This window comes from Sugiyamaella lignohabitans, chromosome D (genome assembly GCF_001640025.1).
Source record: "Sugiyamaella lignohabitans strain CBS 10342 chromosome D, complete sequence".
NCBI classification, from domain to species: Eukaryota; Fungi; Ascomycota; class Dipodascomycetes; order Dipodascales; family Trichomonascaceae; genus Sugiyamaella; species Sugiyamaella lignohabitans.
The window spans coordinates 963,724-979,989 of record NC_031673.1 but is presented as its reverse complement, the minus strand read 5'-3'; the positions used below and the strand labels follow the sequence as shown (position 1 = coordinate 979,989).

Below are 16,266 nucleotides of genomic sequence, written 5' to 3'. Positions count from 1 at the left end.
GCCCGTGAACACAATGGACTAGCACTTAACCCAGTATTTAATTAAAGACAGCCCAGTTCTGTATAGCACTAATGTACTTACATACCACAACTCAGCATCCTCTCAACACCCATAAAACGACGCTCGTGACTTCCCCACGCCCGACTCGAGCGAAGCGAGAGGAGCCACGGGGTCTGGGGCAGAGCCCCAGCCGCCGGAGGCAGACCCCAAGCCACTGGAGTGAAACATCAGTGGCACCGGCGCCACGTTGATCGCGGGTCACGTGAAGTTGCGACGCACCGCCACATGTGTTCCGGAAAAATATGATATGCAGGGTTGAGGTTTTTCGGAGGTTGAGAGGAGGTGGAGAGAGTGGACGGGATGGAGGTGGGAGGAGCACAGCCGAGGAAGTGAAAGCTTGTTAGGGGGTTGAGGATTGGCAGATGGTGGATGGAGGAAAAAGAGAAAAAGGCAGCTTTCATAGCGATTTGTCGGATCAGATTAAGGTTTGGACGGCGACAAAGCAAGGCTCATCAGTACATGCTTGGCTGATATGTGGATCTTCATGCACATCTCACATAAGATATCGTGACTTTGCGTCAGCCACTTTGGCACCAACAGCCACACAGATTGGCAGATTGCCTAATGTTGGTGGGAAATTTTGTGCCAGAGCGCGAGCGGTGGTTTAGTTTAGGTTGATGTAGACTCTGTATCGCTTTGTATGGTATTATATTTATACAGTTGGTATTGGACTTGGTCGGCGTTGATTTGACATACGCGTTAAGCAGATATTTTGAAAGAGGTCCGACAGGTTTAGTTGTCAAAACGAGATAGTATAAACATAGTGAAAGGTGCTGATGAAGTAACATCTGAGGACATGACAAGCAAGCGGGTTTGATTTTATCGTTCTAAGCTTGTTAGTAAAAAAAAAAAAAAATTCATATTTGAGCTCTCAACAGCTAAATATGACGGATTCGTTTCAACCAGAATTAGTTTTACACCAGGCTGCCGATACGTTAAGAGCTCAAGCACCAGTGAGTGGTGAGCGACATTTGTTTTCAGTTAGAAAAATATCGACTGAGCCGAGGATGGTGGTTGGAGACGAGACACGCGATGGAGTGTCTCGAGGGGGTCTTCGTACGGGTGCTGTTGTTACGAACGAGACGATAACTACAGTGACTGCTGATAGTGGTTCGGTGCCGACTGCACCTCTTTTTCCAGAAACGCAAAAAGGGTCTTTAAAATCGAGTCACGAAGAGTCGACAGCAGCCACAAAAGCACGTGGAGAGCCACCTGTAAAGGCATTCACAACCAATCCAGTCTCTATATCAACTGAGTCAACTGAGGTGCCAGTGCCAGTGACAGTGCCAGTGTCAACTTCAACGGCAACGTCACCTCTGGCTTCTAGACCTATATCACCTACGCCAGCTACATCGAAATCTACTCCTAGTCCTTTGCTAGCTACAGCTGTATCTGGTCAAGGCTCCGACTCGAGCTCTGGCTCTAGCAGTGGTTCGACAACCGAGACTTCCAAACCACCAGCAGTATCTTCTACAACAGCTACAGCAACAGCTGAATCGTCAGAACGAACGACGTCAATTAATATCGAGGCGGAACCTAAAACTTCAGCTGCCTTGTCACCGAATTTAGGTTCCGGTCCCACTGAGGACTCTACTTCGAAACCTCTGGCTCCGACTCCGACTCTAATTCAAAAACCTCTCAAGACTACAACATCTACAGATAAAAGCGACGCTATCACGACTACAACAAGCAATTCTGACAGCAATGCTGGTTCATTGGCTGCCAGCTCTGGTCTGACTAGCACTGGCACCGATATCACGGATTCGAATCCCGTTACTAGTTCAGATTCAGTCAAAAGTCCTGAAAGTCCGAGCAAAAGTCCGATATCGAACACCCCTGCATCGAAACTTTCACCACTTGACACGCCGGTTATTAATTCTGAGACAGTTCCTAGCACGTCCCACGATTCAGCAACTCCTTCTACAGCAGGTCCTACAGCAGGATCTCTAGTACATCCCACAGCAGGTGCACCAGCTGAGATGTCGACATTTATGCACGATACAGGTGATAGCGCCGTGCCCAGTGCCACAGCTACTAGATCCGGTTCTGCCACCCCCTCCACCACTAGCACCGGCAACAGCAGCACCACCACCGCCTCAATCAACCCTAACATCAACACAAGTGAGGACGCCACAATCGTTAGATCAGATCCAGATTCAAAATCCTTGTCTCCGACTTCTACAACAACAACATCTACAACTCCCGGGAAACACGCGTGCCCGTATTGTCCTCAGACATACACGCGGAATCACAACCTGAAGTCACATCTATTAACACATTCTTACGAGCGTCCCTTTACGTGCGAGACGTGCTCGTCTAAATTCCGACGACTCCACGATTTAAAGAGACATCTCAAGTTACATACTGGAGAAAAGCCTTTTATTTGTGAAAAGTGTGGTCGTCGGTTCGCACGGGGGGACGCTCTAATCCGACATTTGAAATCGTCAGGCCAGTGTGCAGGGGTAAGACGAGCCAGTTTTGTTGGAGATGTTGATACTGGGTCAAGTGGCGCAAGTGTGGCTGCAAGTGCAGGTGAAGAAAATATTGCTGCAAGTTCTACAGGAGTCAATCCAGGAAGTGATAGTAGAGGTTTAGGAAGTAGACCCGATATTTTCGATCATCGAAATGGTACAGGATTAACGGTTGGTTCGATTTCTGGACTCAAAGGGCAGGAACTTGTCAGCCACAAGGGTGATATCAGCCACTTTCCAGGTGATGGACATGCTAGCAGCACCAGCAGCAGTGGTAGCAGTCGTGGTCCTGTATTAGTACATCAGTTTAGTTCAGGTCATGGCCATACTTCGAGTCATGGAAATAGTCCTACAAGCTCCGGTGCCTCACAGGGACCACAGGGACCCCACGGTTCACACTCTCAATCTCCAGTTCCATTACCAATATCAGCCTCTTCGAGTGATTCGAGTTCCAGACCGAATAAAGTGCTGCTGTTATCGTCGTCAAATTACAGCCAGGCAGTTCCCGCCCCTGTTCTAGTAACTATCCAGCCGAATAACACTGGCCCTGGCTCCTCAAGCTTACCAGGTATGGAAGAGTCCAGACTGTTTATCCATGCGAAACCCGGTCTGATTGGTCCTCGTTTCGAACCTCCAGCCTCGCTCATTTCCTATCCCTCCCATAGCAGTTCTAGCAACAACAACAGCCACAACAGCCAGGGTCTGCCAGGTTCTCGACCCCCAGCACCCCCTGTTCTCAATCACAAACCGCTCATGGTCGATAGCAGGTCGCTACCTCCTATCACTGGAACCCGCTCGTATGGCTATAAACAGCCAGGAGATCTCAGTCAGCAAGCATCAGCGTCAGCAACAGCAGGAGCCTCAGCAGGAGCCTCAGCAGGAGCCTCAGCTCCATCATCCTCAGTCCAGCATCAGCCAATTGCTCCAGCACCTCCACAACTGCCAGCTTCGACTCAAACAACAACGATCTCCTCACCTGTGCAATCAGACCGCATCCAGTCTGTCCAGAGCAGCACTTCAAACCACAGACCAGGTCAGTTACAAACAGCAGTCTCAGGACATCCTCCTGCTCCTGCTCCTTCTGTTCATCCTACCAATCACTCCCTGCCACGAGAGAACTCAAGAATCGACCCTGTTCCGTTGCAACCTCAAACTCTCTCGCAATCCCACTCACACCTTCAGCCACAACAGCAGCAGAAACCACAACAGGTGCAAATGTCGACCGGACACTCGATTCTCCCACAAAACGAGCACCTGTCGCCCTCGCAAACCCACGTCCCCAGACCCCCATCGCAACCACAGCTGTCATTCACCCGCCACAACCCCTCACCCTCTGCTGCAGACGCTCCTGCCCCTTCCACATCCATTTCCTTTACCCACACCCCTCCATTACCAGGCACATCCCACGAACCCACTGACGAATCCTCAACAGACTCGCTTCTCCGAGTGGTCAAAATCCTCGAATCGCGAGTCCGGATGCTGGAAGAACGGCTCCACGTCACCGAAGGACGGCTCTCGTTCATGGAAAGCCAGCGTTAAACCCCCCTCTTACTTCCCCACAAAACACGGTCCTTACCGGCCTGTACTAATCTTTATTTATTTACTCGGCCTGATACTACCTACCCACCCACTTCACGATTTAACGAATACAACTTTTTTGTCCTTTTAACCTGTGGCAAGAGGCCCCTGCCTCCGGCGGCTGGGGCTCCGCCCCAGACCCCGCTGCTCCTCTCGCTGCGCTCGGGTCGTTTCGCCGACTGTCCCCGCAACCAACGAAAACTCCTGCGAAGCAGGAGCAACCAGGGTCTGGGGCGGAGCCCCAGCCGCCGGAGGCATGCCCCGTCCCCCTGCTGCCTCCGGCGGCTGGGGCTCCGCCCCAGACCCTGGCTGCTCCTCTCGCTGCGCTCGAGTCGTTTCGCCGACAGCCCCCACAATCCAAAAAACTCTTGTGAAGCAGGAGCAACCAGGGTCTGAGGCGGAGCCCCAGCCGTCGGAGGCATGCCCCCCGTCTCCCCCTGAGAATCTCGTGAAGAGTAATCGGTGCATGCACGGCGAGACATTAAATTTGTCAGCCGCAGCGAGATCAACTTGGACCCTTCACCAGCACTTGTTGACCGTTCGCGACCGAAGACCAGTTGTATTTCGCACACAAACTGGCCTGTTTTTGTTGGCTCCAGCTGAGAACATTCTCGGCACACACTCGCAATAGCCATTGACCAGTTCAAACCCGTTTCCACCTGGGTTTTTTCATCCCCGAACAGCATTCATCGAACGGTCAAACCGCGATCCAAATCTAAATCCAATCCACAGAAATTTGTCAAATTCATCCCGAATTTCGCAGTTATAAACCGGCAATGACGACTGTAGAAGAAGGCACGATCCAGATCTCGAGCTCCTCGAGCAATAACAACGGGCCCGGCACGAATTCGGAGTCCAGTTCCACCTCCACTAACAACAGCAGCAGCAGCCGGCGACGAAACAACCCGACTCAGACCAGCAACAACCATAAAAGGCGCGAAAAGAAACCCAACCCGGACTCCAAACCGTCCTCCACCGATGGCCCCGCCAAACCCACCGCCGCCAGCTACCCCAAAATCATCCACGAGCACCCTCGTAAGTGTCACCGATAGGGGTCTGCCTCCGGCGGCTGGGGCTCCGCCCCAGACCCTGGTTGCTCCTCTCGCTTCGCTCGAGTCGAGCGTCGGGAGGCTCCATCTGAGCTTGATTCGCGTGCGGACACCTCCACGCCCGACTCGAGCGTAGCGAGAGGAGCAACCAGGGTCTGGGGCGGAGCCCCAGCCGCCGGAGGCACACCCCTCCACCCCGGATCCAGGAACCCAAAACTAACGGAAGACAGTGATCAAAGAGCATATTTCAGCGGACCCGGAGGATGAGCCGTGTTTTTTGTGCTCGGATCGGATCAGGTTTCGTGCTCATTACCCGTGTGGCCATGTGTGCTGCTCGAAGTGCTCGTTGAGACTAAGGGCCCTGATAAAGGACAAATCGTGCCCGTTTTGTAGAACCGAAGGCGATGTGATTGTGATTAGCCGCGATAAAAAACCGTTTGAAGAGTTTGGTCAGGAGGAGGTGAGGTATAAGGATGAGAAACATGGGATTTTGTTTGATGATAGAGAGATTAAAGATCTGACGCTGAACCTGCTGAAACTCAACTGTCCAGTTCGAAATTGCGACTCTCCGCCGCTTAGTAATTGGAAAGAACTCAAGAAACATGTTCAGACAGCTCATGAAAGACGGTTGTGTGAAATTTGTAGTCGACATAAGACGGCGTTTACGGTGGAACTCGAGTATTTCAAGAAAGAAGGACTGATTAAACATGAACGAGAGGGCGATGATAGAGGGTTTAAGGGCCACCCGGCTTGTGAGTTCTGTGGAACCAGGTTCTACTCAGGAGACGAACTGTTTACTCACTGTAGAGAAAAACATGAAAAGTGTTTTCTGTGTGAACGACGAGTGGGTGTGCCTCCACAGTATTATCAGGACTATGAGAGACTGGAAAAACATTTCGAAAATGAACATTTCATGTGTAATGTGCCCAGTTGTAAAGAACAGAAGTTTGTGGTTTTTGGAACCAAAGTCGATCTCCAGGATCATATGATTTCACAGCATTCGGATATTGTCGGTAAATCCCGGGCTGCTCGTCGTGTCGATGTGGACTTCGGGTTTTCTCGTGGTCCTGGTGGCAGTAGTAGTAGTTCAGGGTCGGGTGCGGGTGGAAATAATTCGGGATTCGGGTCTCAATTGTCCACAATTCCACCTGGATTGTCTGTAGGTGGTAATAACACCGGTGGTTCTGCTAGGGGGTCTGGTGGTGCTATTATTGGTGTGGCTTCAGGAGCTAGTGCAGCTAGTGGACTTGGTGCTGGTGTTGGCGGTGGTTCAAACGGATCATATCCCCCATCTCGAACCACCACTCCAGCTTTAGACCCTGAATCGTTTCCTACACTTGGGTCCAGTGTCCAATCATCCAACAGCTCGTCATCTAACTCCCGATTACCAGCATCTGTAACCGCATACCATGCCAACCTGCCACCATCTGACAATTCTCCGGAAATGCTGAAACGACGACTGGAAGAACGAGCTCGTCAGTATCTCAACTACGATACAAGTAAAATGGCCAAGTTCCAGGAACTGACTAGCAAGTATAAAGACGGCCAGCTCGACTCGAAAATGGTCGTGTTCGAGTATAATCGGCTATTTGATATCAAACCAGCTCAACTCGAGCTGCTGATTCAAGACCTGGCTGTTCTGTACAAGAACCTGCCGTCAAAACGCAATGCTCTTATTAGTGCTTTTGACGATTGGAAATCCAAACAAGCGTTTCCGGCACTTGCTTTAGCCTCATCTGCCTCGACTTCACCCTCTTTCAGTTCGAGTTCTGGTTTGTCGCATTCGCTGCCCGGATCGAAAACAAACCTTTCTTCATCCTGGGTCTCGGCGAATCGTGCCACTCCCGGATCTATAAAGACATCTCTAGCATCCAGTTCTCATTTCCCGTCGCTTTCAGGGGCCACTCCCTCAGCAGCCAAACCTCCACCTGTGTCTTCATCCAGTCCCGGTAATTTGAGCCCTGTATCTGCCACTGCCAAGAGCTTCTCAACTGCCTCTCTCATTGGATCCGCTAAAGTCATACCTCGAGCATCTCCCTCACCTGCTGCAGCTGCAAAACTGTCTGACAGTTCATTCCCATCACTCCCAGCCGCCAAACCCAAACGACTACCACCCGTACGAGCCAAGACCACATCCACCCCCGGCCCCTCTGTCTGGACATCCGGACTCTCTGCCACGCCAGTCGACGACTCCCCCCCTCTTTCCTCCTCGACTCCTCCACCCACCTCCAACAAAAAGAAAGGCAAAGGCAAGCAGGTGCTCTTCCGTCTCGGAGCCTTTGAAAACTAGTTCTCTTAACAACCAATTTTGCATGTAAACTCCACTCATGTTCTGCTGCCTCCGGCGGCTGGGGCTCCGCCCCAGACCCCGCTGCTCCTCTCGCTCGGCTCGAGTCGTTTCGTCGACAGGTCCTGGGTCTGCCTCCGGCGGCTGGGGCGCCCAGACCCTGGTTGCTCCTCTCGCTGCGCTCGAGTCGTTTCATGGACGGTCCCGGTCTCCTGCGAAGCAGGAGCAACCAGGGTCTGGGGCGGAGCCCCAGCCGCCGGAGGCACATGGGGCCCATAATGGTCCAGGGTTACCCGGTCTTTAGAGCATTGTATAGAAATATATCAAGATGACCTGTTACCCGGTTTTAAATCTAATTTTATATACTGACTGTACTTTTTGCTACCCCGACCCCACCTCTTAGTTCATTACCCATCTCCGTTGATCGTGCAGAGGATCTGGCATGGAAGTAGATGACTCGACATGGAATGTAGATGACTCGACATGGTCTTGCCCGACTAGTATCTGATCGTGCAGAGGATCTGGCATAGGATGTAGATGACTCGAATGGGCTTGCCCGACTAATATCTGATCGTGCAGAGGATCTGGCATGGACGTAGATGAGTATATACGAACTTACGACCTTCACGACAGACCAAATCTGGTGAGAATATCGTTTCAGTCCTTCTTTAGCTCTAAAATTGGAGTGGAACAACAGTTATCTTGGAACCATATATAGCAATGTCTTCGAATTCCATGAACAAGGATATTGTTGAACGAGCACGCTTGTGGACATTTTAGGTTCGTACTATTGTCTGCAGGAGTTAAACCCACGCAACTAGGTACCACTGGGATTCAACAAGCTGGGGGATTTACTTCGGTCAGCTCATCTATAGCGCTCATAATTGGCTAAACTCGAAGTGAAGGTTGAATTGACTGGTTGAGGATTTTAGTCACTGCACACTTATCTGCCTGAGTCAAATCTTTGATGAGCCAGACATGTGATGAAACGAAAATAGCACTCGAGCATGGCTAATTAGCCATATTTATCTAGATATTCATCCTGGCCAGTTTATTGCACGATCCAACCAATGATATCGACTGAAAATAGACTCATCAATGAGTGAACTAAGACCATCAGAAGTTACCCGGTGTTAAGACCACCCAAATTGAAATTTAAGCGTGAACATCGCATTTCATATGCTTCGGTAAGAAATATGGCGTTGAGGTCTTGGGCCGAAAAGATAAAGCAAGCTTCGAATAGTTTAACAAAGCTCCACCAATTCTTGGGAAAGCAGTGATCAAATAACTGACCCACTATGGCAAATTCCGAGAAGTTTTATGGAAGATAGATATGAGAAGAAACCTAAACATCTACGGCGGTCGCCGCTGCCGACAAAATCTCGTGGTGACAATATGATTCCTTGAATCTCTGAGCAGCTCTTATCCAAGCATATAATAAGTGTTATACTATCACGACCGCATTTGCTTTCAGTGTTCCCACCATTTCCCAGCTTTCTAATGTATAGTGTTACCCGGCTTTCTATTTCAGTATTCTGTCGAGTTTCTGCTCCTAATCTAGTGTTACCCGGATCACAGATTTGCGATGGCAGCCATTTTATCTCTTGACGATAGAGCATATGAGCGGGAGTAGTAGTCTGGAGGGTACTACTGAGTGTCATAGACAGGAAATACTAAGCTATATCTCTGGAAATCGATGTAATTGAGTGGGTATATCGGACACGGGAGACCAGCAGGTTCGGTTCGCTGCAGATGCAACAACATTGCATTTCTTAACCAAATATTTCGTCCACCATGAGTATCATGAGCTGGAAATATGAAGTACATACAGAGAGAAAGATAGGTAAAAAAGGAACTAGCCAAATCAATGAGCCCATAAAGGTTCACTTCCCAAAGAAATCCAAAGATTTGATTAAGAAAACTGAAAACTCAACAACAGTCTCGGTCTCCTGCGAAGCAGGAGCAACCAGGGTCTGGGGCGGAGCCCCAGCCGCCGGAGGCAGACCGGGCCCTATAAATATAAAATCTATTGCAGAGGTAGGATGTTCTGCTCGAGACACGACTGTCTACAGAGAGGACATTCGGGCTTCTCGCGGCACCACTCACTGAGACATGTCCAGCAGAAAATATGGCCACACAGCGTGGTTGTCGGACTTTTCATGTACTCCAGACACAGAGTACATTTCCGTGATGCTTCAGGAATATACGGAAGAGCCAGTGGATCCTCAAGATCGATTTCTTTCGTCACCACTTGACTTCCGCTCTTTTCGTCTGCACTCACAGCCACTCCTTCTTCACCCGGACTGAGCTGTTTCTCACTCTCCACCTCGTCCACCGACGCCAAAAACTGCCGAACATGGCCCATAATCCGAGATGCAAACTGGGCCGCTATCAACAACCCCAAAAACTCGTACCCCCCACGAACCTCTAACGGGCTCACTCTGTGGCCAAACGACTGTACCTGTTAGTGTCAACTCCTGGAACTGGTGCTGCCTCCGGCGGCTGGGGCTTCGCCCCAGACCCTGGTAGCTCCTCTCGCTGCGCTCGAGTCGTTGCGTCGATGGTCCCAGTCTCCTGCGAAGCAGGAGCAACCAGGGTCTGGGGCGGAGCCCCAGCCGCCGGAGGCATGTGTTCTTTCCCCTAACTTACGTATCTGAGACCGGTGATCCGTTTTGATAGGTTGTAATAGGATCCGAAGAAGTAGAAAAATGCGAGGTGGAGTGTCAGAAGAGTCTGGTCTGTACAGGATTCGACGGCTGTTTTCAGGAGACCAATGGTTTTAGTGGGTTCGAGGGTGTCGAGGTACTGGACAATGCGATTGCGGATTTTGGTCGAGTACCGCTGGACCAGCAGACCGCCAAACGAACTGATTGCGAGGTATGCTGCTCGTCTTCGCCAACTGGGCAGTTTTCTCGAGGGTGTTGTATAATAAAGATCACAGTACTCTTCACCCAGAGTTCGTGATCCGATCAGTGTCGTCAGTGCCAGGTACACCAGACTCGAGTAATTTGTGATCTGCGACCCGAAATCGTGCACAAACCGCGATCCCTTCCATCGTCGCAACGCCGTCTCCACCAGATCCTTCAAAATCGACTCCACATGAGAGTCTTTCTGATTAGCCCGAACTATTAATTCCACGTTAGTATCCCGTACACGGATGGCGGGGGACTGCCTCCGGCGGCTGGGGCTCCGCCCCAGACCCTGGTTGCTCCTCTCGCTGCGCTCGAGTCGTTTCGTCGACGGTCCCGGTCTCCTGCGAAGCAGGAGCAACCTGGGTCTGGGGCGGAGCCCCAGCCGCCGGAGGCAGTGCCCCACCAGTAATCCGGTTACTTACTGATATCAGGAGCCCCGGCAAACGGGAAAACCTTGTCTTTTGGCCCTGTTTGCGACATTGGCCCGGTGTAGAGCGATTATGAGAGTGCGAAGATGACCGACTGTGGAGTACTCAAACTTGAGTTATTTGCCCGCTGTTGACTAATTTTCTGGCCAATTGAACTCTGGTTCAATGAAACAGAAGCAGAAGAATGCAAAATAGGAAAACCAAAACCTGAAATAACTGCCGTTTAAACTCACTTGGAGATGGTTCCTGTCAGTCTCGTAAGATCGCTCCTACCCCATATTTCAATCCCGTGAACCTCTCAAATCATGTAGTCACGTGATGTAAAATACGGTCTCACCACGTGACCCCGGGGTGCCTCCGGCGGCTGGGGCTCCGCCCCAGACCCTGGTTGCTCCTGCTTCGCAGGAGACTCATGGGCATAGTCGGCGAAACGACTCGAGCGAAGCGAGAGGAGCTACCAGGGTCTGGGGCGGAGCCCCAGCCGCCGGAGGCAGACGCCGAGCCGCGCAAACTGCGGCGCATGTGAATAGATCAGATCAGGAAATTTGAGACATGTTAACAAGATCAAGAGCTCTAGTTGGTCGAAATGAACGTGTCTGGGACGGTGAATGCGTTGAGGTTGTTTTATAATCCGTGGCAGTTCCTGCCTCAGATCACGGTATCGACGTTTAACCAGATCCCCATCCCGATTCCGAGTGCCAATGGCAAGAAACCCATTCGAGTGGTGATTCTGGATAAGGACAATTGTTTTGCGGAGCCACATAAAAATGTGGTGTGGCCGGAGTATGAACAGCATTTTGCCAAACTGAAAGAAGCGTATCCTGACGGAGTGCTCATTGTTTCGAATACGGCAGGATCAGGAGACGATGTCGGGTATAAACAGGCCGAACTGCTTGAACAGAACACAGGGATCAAAGTTCTGCACCACACGAGCAAGAAACCAGGCTGTCATAGCGAGATCATGGACTACCTTCGAACCCAGAACCTGGCTACCGATGCCAGTGAAGTGGCCGTGGTCGGCGACAGGCTCATGACCGACGTGCTCATGGCCAATCTCATGGGTTCGACCTCGGTGTGGATCCGCGACGGTGTCGTGCCTCCTACCAGCGTCCTCTCACGTGTCGAGTACGCTCTTTACGACTCTCTAGCGAATAAAGACCAGAAATAAACCTGTCCAGGACCTGCCTCCGGCGGCTGGGGCTGCGCCCCAGACCCCGCGGCTCCTCTCGCTTCGCTCGAGTCGGGCTCCGGGAACCCCGGGTCGTTCCGCGAAGCGGAACACAACCAGGGTCTGGGGCGGAGCCCCAGCCGCCGGAGGCAGGGCCCTCAACCGCCGAGATCGGCGTGGACACCTGCACGTCCGACGCATGTCCGATCGACGGTGCTTATCTTGCGTGATCCGAGTTTGGTGCCGTGCCAGGGAAGAGAGAGTTTAAATTTCAATGGAGGTTCTGGAGAGTTGGGTTTGCCACTGAACAGTTCTCGAAAGTTAAGGAAAATGTCGTGGGCTGATGAGAAAAAGGGCGTTGAGGCTCAATTGCCGGTGCCTGTTTTGGAACCGAGAGTCGAGAGTAGAGAGACTCAGAAGAAGAAGAAGAAGACTTGGTCGTTGATTTTCTCGGTTGTAGCAGGAGTCATTTTTGTCGGTTTGTTCAGATCGATTGTGAGTTCTGGATTCTGGCCTCATTTTCGGTTGAGATTCCCTCACCATTGCCATGGTTCAGATGGTGATGAGTCTGGGGATTTGGTTTGGAAAGAGCTCGCTAAGGGATCGAATGTTCTGCATGCCAATATCACACTTCCTCTTGATTATAATGATAGAAGTGCTGGAAACGTGACAGTTGCTTTGAATAAGATTCCTGCTACTCATAAAGATGGATCGCTCGGATCGATTCTTCTCAATCCTGGTGGTCCTGGTGGTAGTGGTACAAACCTGTTGTACCGTAGGGGTGCTGATATTTCAGAAATTGTCGAGGGTAGATACGATATTATTGGATTCGATCCTCGTGGTATCAATTGGACTAGTCCTAATTTCTACTGTGGTGTCGGTGATAAGCAGATTTCTGGATTTAATGCCATCTCTAATGAATTGCTTAGCACTCATGGTGATAATGTGTCGTATGGTGAACAGCTGGCTTATGGCAAATTACAGGGCCTGGCTTGTTCAAGTGATGACAGTGGAAAGTATATTTCTACAGCTCTGGTGTCTACTGATATGCTTCATATCTCTCGTGCTCTGGGTGATGAGAAGCTTAACTACTGGGGATTCTCGTATGGATCGATTCTCGGTAACACGTTTGCACAGATGTATCCTGAATCGGTTGGAAGAATGATTGTTGATGGAGTCATGGATGCTGAAGATTATTATGCTGGTACCTGGTTTTCGAATCTCGAGAATACCGATAATGTTACTCGTACTTTCTACGAAGCATGTTCTGCTTCGACGAACTGTCCAATTGAAGGATCTCCTGACGAGATCGAGCATTTGTTTGGAGACTTGATTACTAAACTCAAGTTTGAACCTGCCACTGTATTTGATATTGAATCTGGATCCGTGGGTCTTGTAACCTATTCCGGATTCCTGTCGTCGTTTTTTGCCACTCTTTATTCACCAGTTGTATGGAACCGATTTGCCAATGTCACTTTGGACCTGCTCAATGGCAATGCTCTTCCATTCTACCAAATGTACCTTGCCCCCGGTCCTGATGCTGATAGCCTTGCTGACTCTGCCGGATATGCCACTCTCTGTGGAGACGCATCCAACGCTACATATCCCAAGACTGTCACGTCTCCTGAAGCACTTAAAAATCTCGTCGCTACTTTGAGAAAGTCGTCTAAATGGTGGTCCGACAACTGGCTCATAGCTTCCGGCTGTTTTGGATACAAACAAACTCCAGTCATGCTCTGGGACGGACCGTTCCAAAAAGTCAATGCGTCCATGCTGCTCATTGGCAACACTTACGACCCCGTTACACCTATCAGTGCTGCCAGAAAAATGGCTACTTTCTACACCGACTCAGCAGTCATCCACCAGAGCGGAGTCGGCCACTGTTCTCTCGCACAAAAGAGTTCCTGTACAGCCGAACTCGTGCGCAACTGGTTTAACAACGGCGTCCTCCCACCCCCCAATACCGTCTGCCCGACCGACGAAGTCCCCTTCGAAACCGCCCAAGAGGCCACGGTCACTGACCTCTTTATTCCCCGTTTCTTCTCCGTGTAAACTAATAAATCTCCGGTCCTTTATCTCTGGGCGAGGGGGTCTGCCTCCGGCGGCTGGGGCTCCGCCCCAGACCCTGGTTGCTCCTCTCGCTGCGCTCGAGTCGTTCAACCGACGGTCCCCGCCAAACTCCTGCGAAGCAGGAGCAACCAGGGTCTGGGGCGGAGCCCCAGCCGCCGGGGGCAGCACCCCCACCCCAGATCATAGTCACGTGACTCCGGGATTGCATGTCGCCAATTATTGAGAAGTTGGTGAAGTAGAAGAAGAGCAATGATCGAGTTCCGAGCAGAGATCAGTGCGGGGACAGGCGACCAGCTGGCCTGGTGGACGAAGACCGTGCACAGCCTGGCGCGCGTGGGCGAGTTTATTGGGTTCAGCGTTTCTGGGGACGAGCTGGCTCTGTCGACGTTCAACCCTTCGCGGTCGACGTTTGCGACCGCGAAACTGTCGCGACCGTTCTTCAGAAAATACAGATACAGCCGCCAGACGACGCTGGCGGTGTCACGGGGCGGCGAGCCGCGACTCGGTAGCAAAAGCCTCGCCACCGCCCGCACCGTGTTCCAGCTCCAGTCGAAGGTGGGTATAAAATAAACCCCGGGGTCCGGGGTGTGCCTCCGGCGGCTGGGGCTCCGCCCCAGACCCTGGTTGCTCCTGCTTCGCAGGAGTTTTTGTCACTGGTGACCCCGACGAAACGACTCGAGCGAAGCGAGAGGAGCAACCAGGGTCTGGGGCGGAGCCCCAGCCGCCGGAGGCACGGCCGTCCAGCCAGTTCTAACCCGTTCAGACGCTGGTATCCATTTTCCGGTACGTGGATCGCGAGAATAATGTCGAGTTGTGCCAGTTGGCGTTTAATGATAGCGAGCAGAGGAGGTCGGATGAGGAGCCCGGAGATGGTGGGTTTACCGGGTCCACGACCCAGTTGAAAGTCGTTTTACAGTGTCGCAATGGGATTAGGAAGTCGTATGTCGTGGCTTGTATGGAGACGGATGATGTTTTTCAGACTGTTTTTAATAAGGACAGCAGTCCGAACTGGTTCAGGTGCAACTCCATGGTCATGAAGAACTATTTGGAGCTGATGGCTCAGAGGGCAGAGATTTTTGAGATCACGTTCGGTGCTGAACATGTGCAATTGTCGAGTTATACTACTGGTATTTATACTTCGGAGAGCACAATTCTTCGTCAGCCGCTGAATACACAAATGATTATGAGATTAGACCAGATAGAGGCTCTGGCGGTCGAGGAAAACATGTCGCTGGGTATCCGGCTTAAAGAGTTTCGTGTATTTATAAGTCTTCTCGACAGTTTGAGTCCCCAGTCGCTGTTTGAAGCGTATTTCTTTAAAGCTGGGTATCCTATGCTGTTCAGTCTGTCAGACCAAGCGGTTATTTCACTACCAGTACAACAGCTCAATCCCGGTGGTGATTCTACTGGTGGTGGTGGTCCTGCTAAAGCTGTTCCTCGAGGCATAGATATTTCGTTTGTGTTTTTGACGACTGGACCATCGACCGGGTCGGATATTGGTACTACTAGTACCACTTCACATCTTCCATCCGACAGCGATGCTATTGTCGAGAGTCGCAATGTATCTATAATCCGAAGAGGAATCAGTCGAGCAGCAGCTGCTTCTGATACTATGACAACTTCAGGAAGCACGACAACAGCAGCCGAGTCTATAATCGGAGCACGATCCATGTCAACTGTTACTGACACCGACAGTCTCACGAGCGGCGGTCGTAACCACAATCACAACAGACGAGCCTACAACTTCGACGGTGACGATCCATCAGGCTCTCTGACAGCCTCGGGTTCGATGTTGGTCGACTCTGCACACGAACTCAATAATAACAACAACGACGACTACGAAATACAACCCAGCGTGCGATGGAACGACAACGACGACCACGAGCTCATGGCGCCCGATCAAACCATGCACCAGCAGCAACCACAACCAAGCACCACCGAATCGTCACTCTTCGTCTACCAAGAAAACGACGACGAAGAAGAAGCGCTCGACCACGAACTCCTGACCTTCGCGAGCCAGCTCGACGCCATCGGGCCCACACAAAACAAGTCGCAAGCCCACGGTCTTTTCGACGACTGAGGGGGACGGGACCTGCCTCCGGCGGCTGGGGCTCCGCCCCAGACCCCGCAGCTCCTCTCGCTTCGTTCGAGTCGGGCTTGGGGTATGCCATCGGTGCTATATTTTTTGGCGGGACCGTTCCCCACGCCCGACTCGAGCGAAGCGAGAGGAGCAGCGGGGTCTG

At 51.4% G+C, this 16,266-nt stretch overlaps 5 protein-coding genes across 5 annotated transcripts; all 5 read left to right on the top strand.

Moving 5' to 3' along the window:
• Positions 1-944: 944 nt before the first annotated feature.
• CRZ1 (DNA-binding transcription factor CRZ1) lies at positions 945-4,070 on the top strand (the record flags this gene model as incomplete). Its single annotated transcript, XM_018882039.1, has 1 exon — positions 945-4,070. One exon carries the CDS (start codon positions 945-947, stop codon positions 4,068-4,070), a length of 3,126 nt encoding a protein of 1,041 aa, XP_018736457.1.
• A 2,073-nt stretch (positions 4,071-6,143) lies between these two features.
• Positions 6,144-7,448, top strand: AWJ20_4932 (uncharacterized protein; the record flags this gene model as incomplete). The annotated part of the gene is made up of 1 exon (XM_018882038.1): positions 6,144-7,448. The coding sequence occupies one exon, from the start codon at positions 6,144-6,146 to the stop codon at positions 7,446-7,448; it is 1,305 nt and encodes a 434-aa protein (XP_018736456.1).
• Positions 7,449-11,371: 3,923 nt separating this feature from the next.
• GEP4 (Gep4p) lies at positions 11,372-11,953 on the top strand (the record flags this gene model as incomplete). The annotated part of the gene is made up of 1 exon (XM_018882037.1): positions 11,372-11,953. The coding sequence occupies one exon, from the start codon at positions 11,372-11,374 to the stop codon at positions 11,951-11,953; it is 582 nt and encodes a 193-aa protein (XP_018736455.1).
• Positions 11,954-12,283: 330 nt separating this feature from the next.
• On the top strand, positions 12,284-14,005 carry AWJ20_4930 (uncharacterized protein; the record flags this gene model as incomplete). Its single annotated transcript, XM_018882036.1, has 1 exon — positions 12,284-14,005. The coding sequence occupies one exon, from the start codon at positions 12,284-12,286 to the stop codon at positions 14,003-14,005; it is 1,722 nt and encodes a 573-aa protein (XP_018736454.1).
• Positions 14,006-15,056: 1,051 nt separating this feature from the next.
• On the top strand, positions 15,057-16,103 carry AWJ20_4929 (uncharacterized protein; the record flags this gene model as incomplete). Its single annotated transcript, XM_018882034.1, has 1 exon — positions 15,057-16,103. One exon carries the CDS (start codon positions 15,057-15,059, stop codon positions 16,101-16,103), a length of 1,047 nt encoding a protein of 348 aa, XP_018736453.1.
• Between the last annotated feature and the right edge of the window lie 163 nt (positions 16,104-16,266).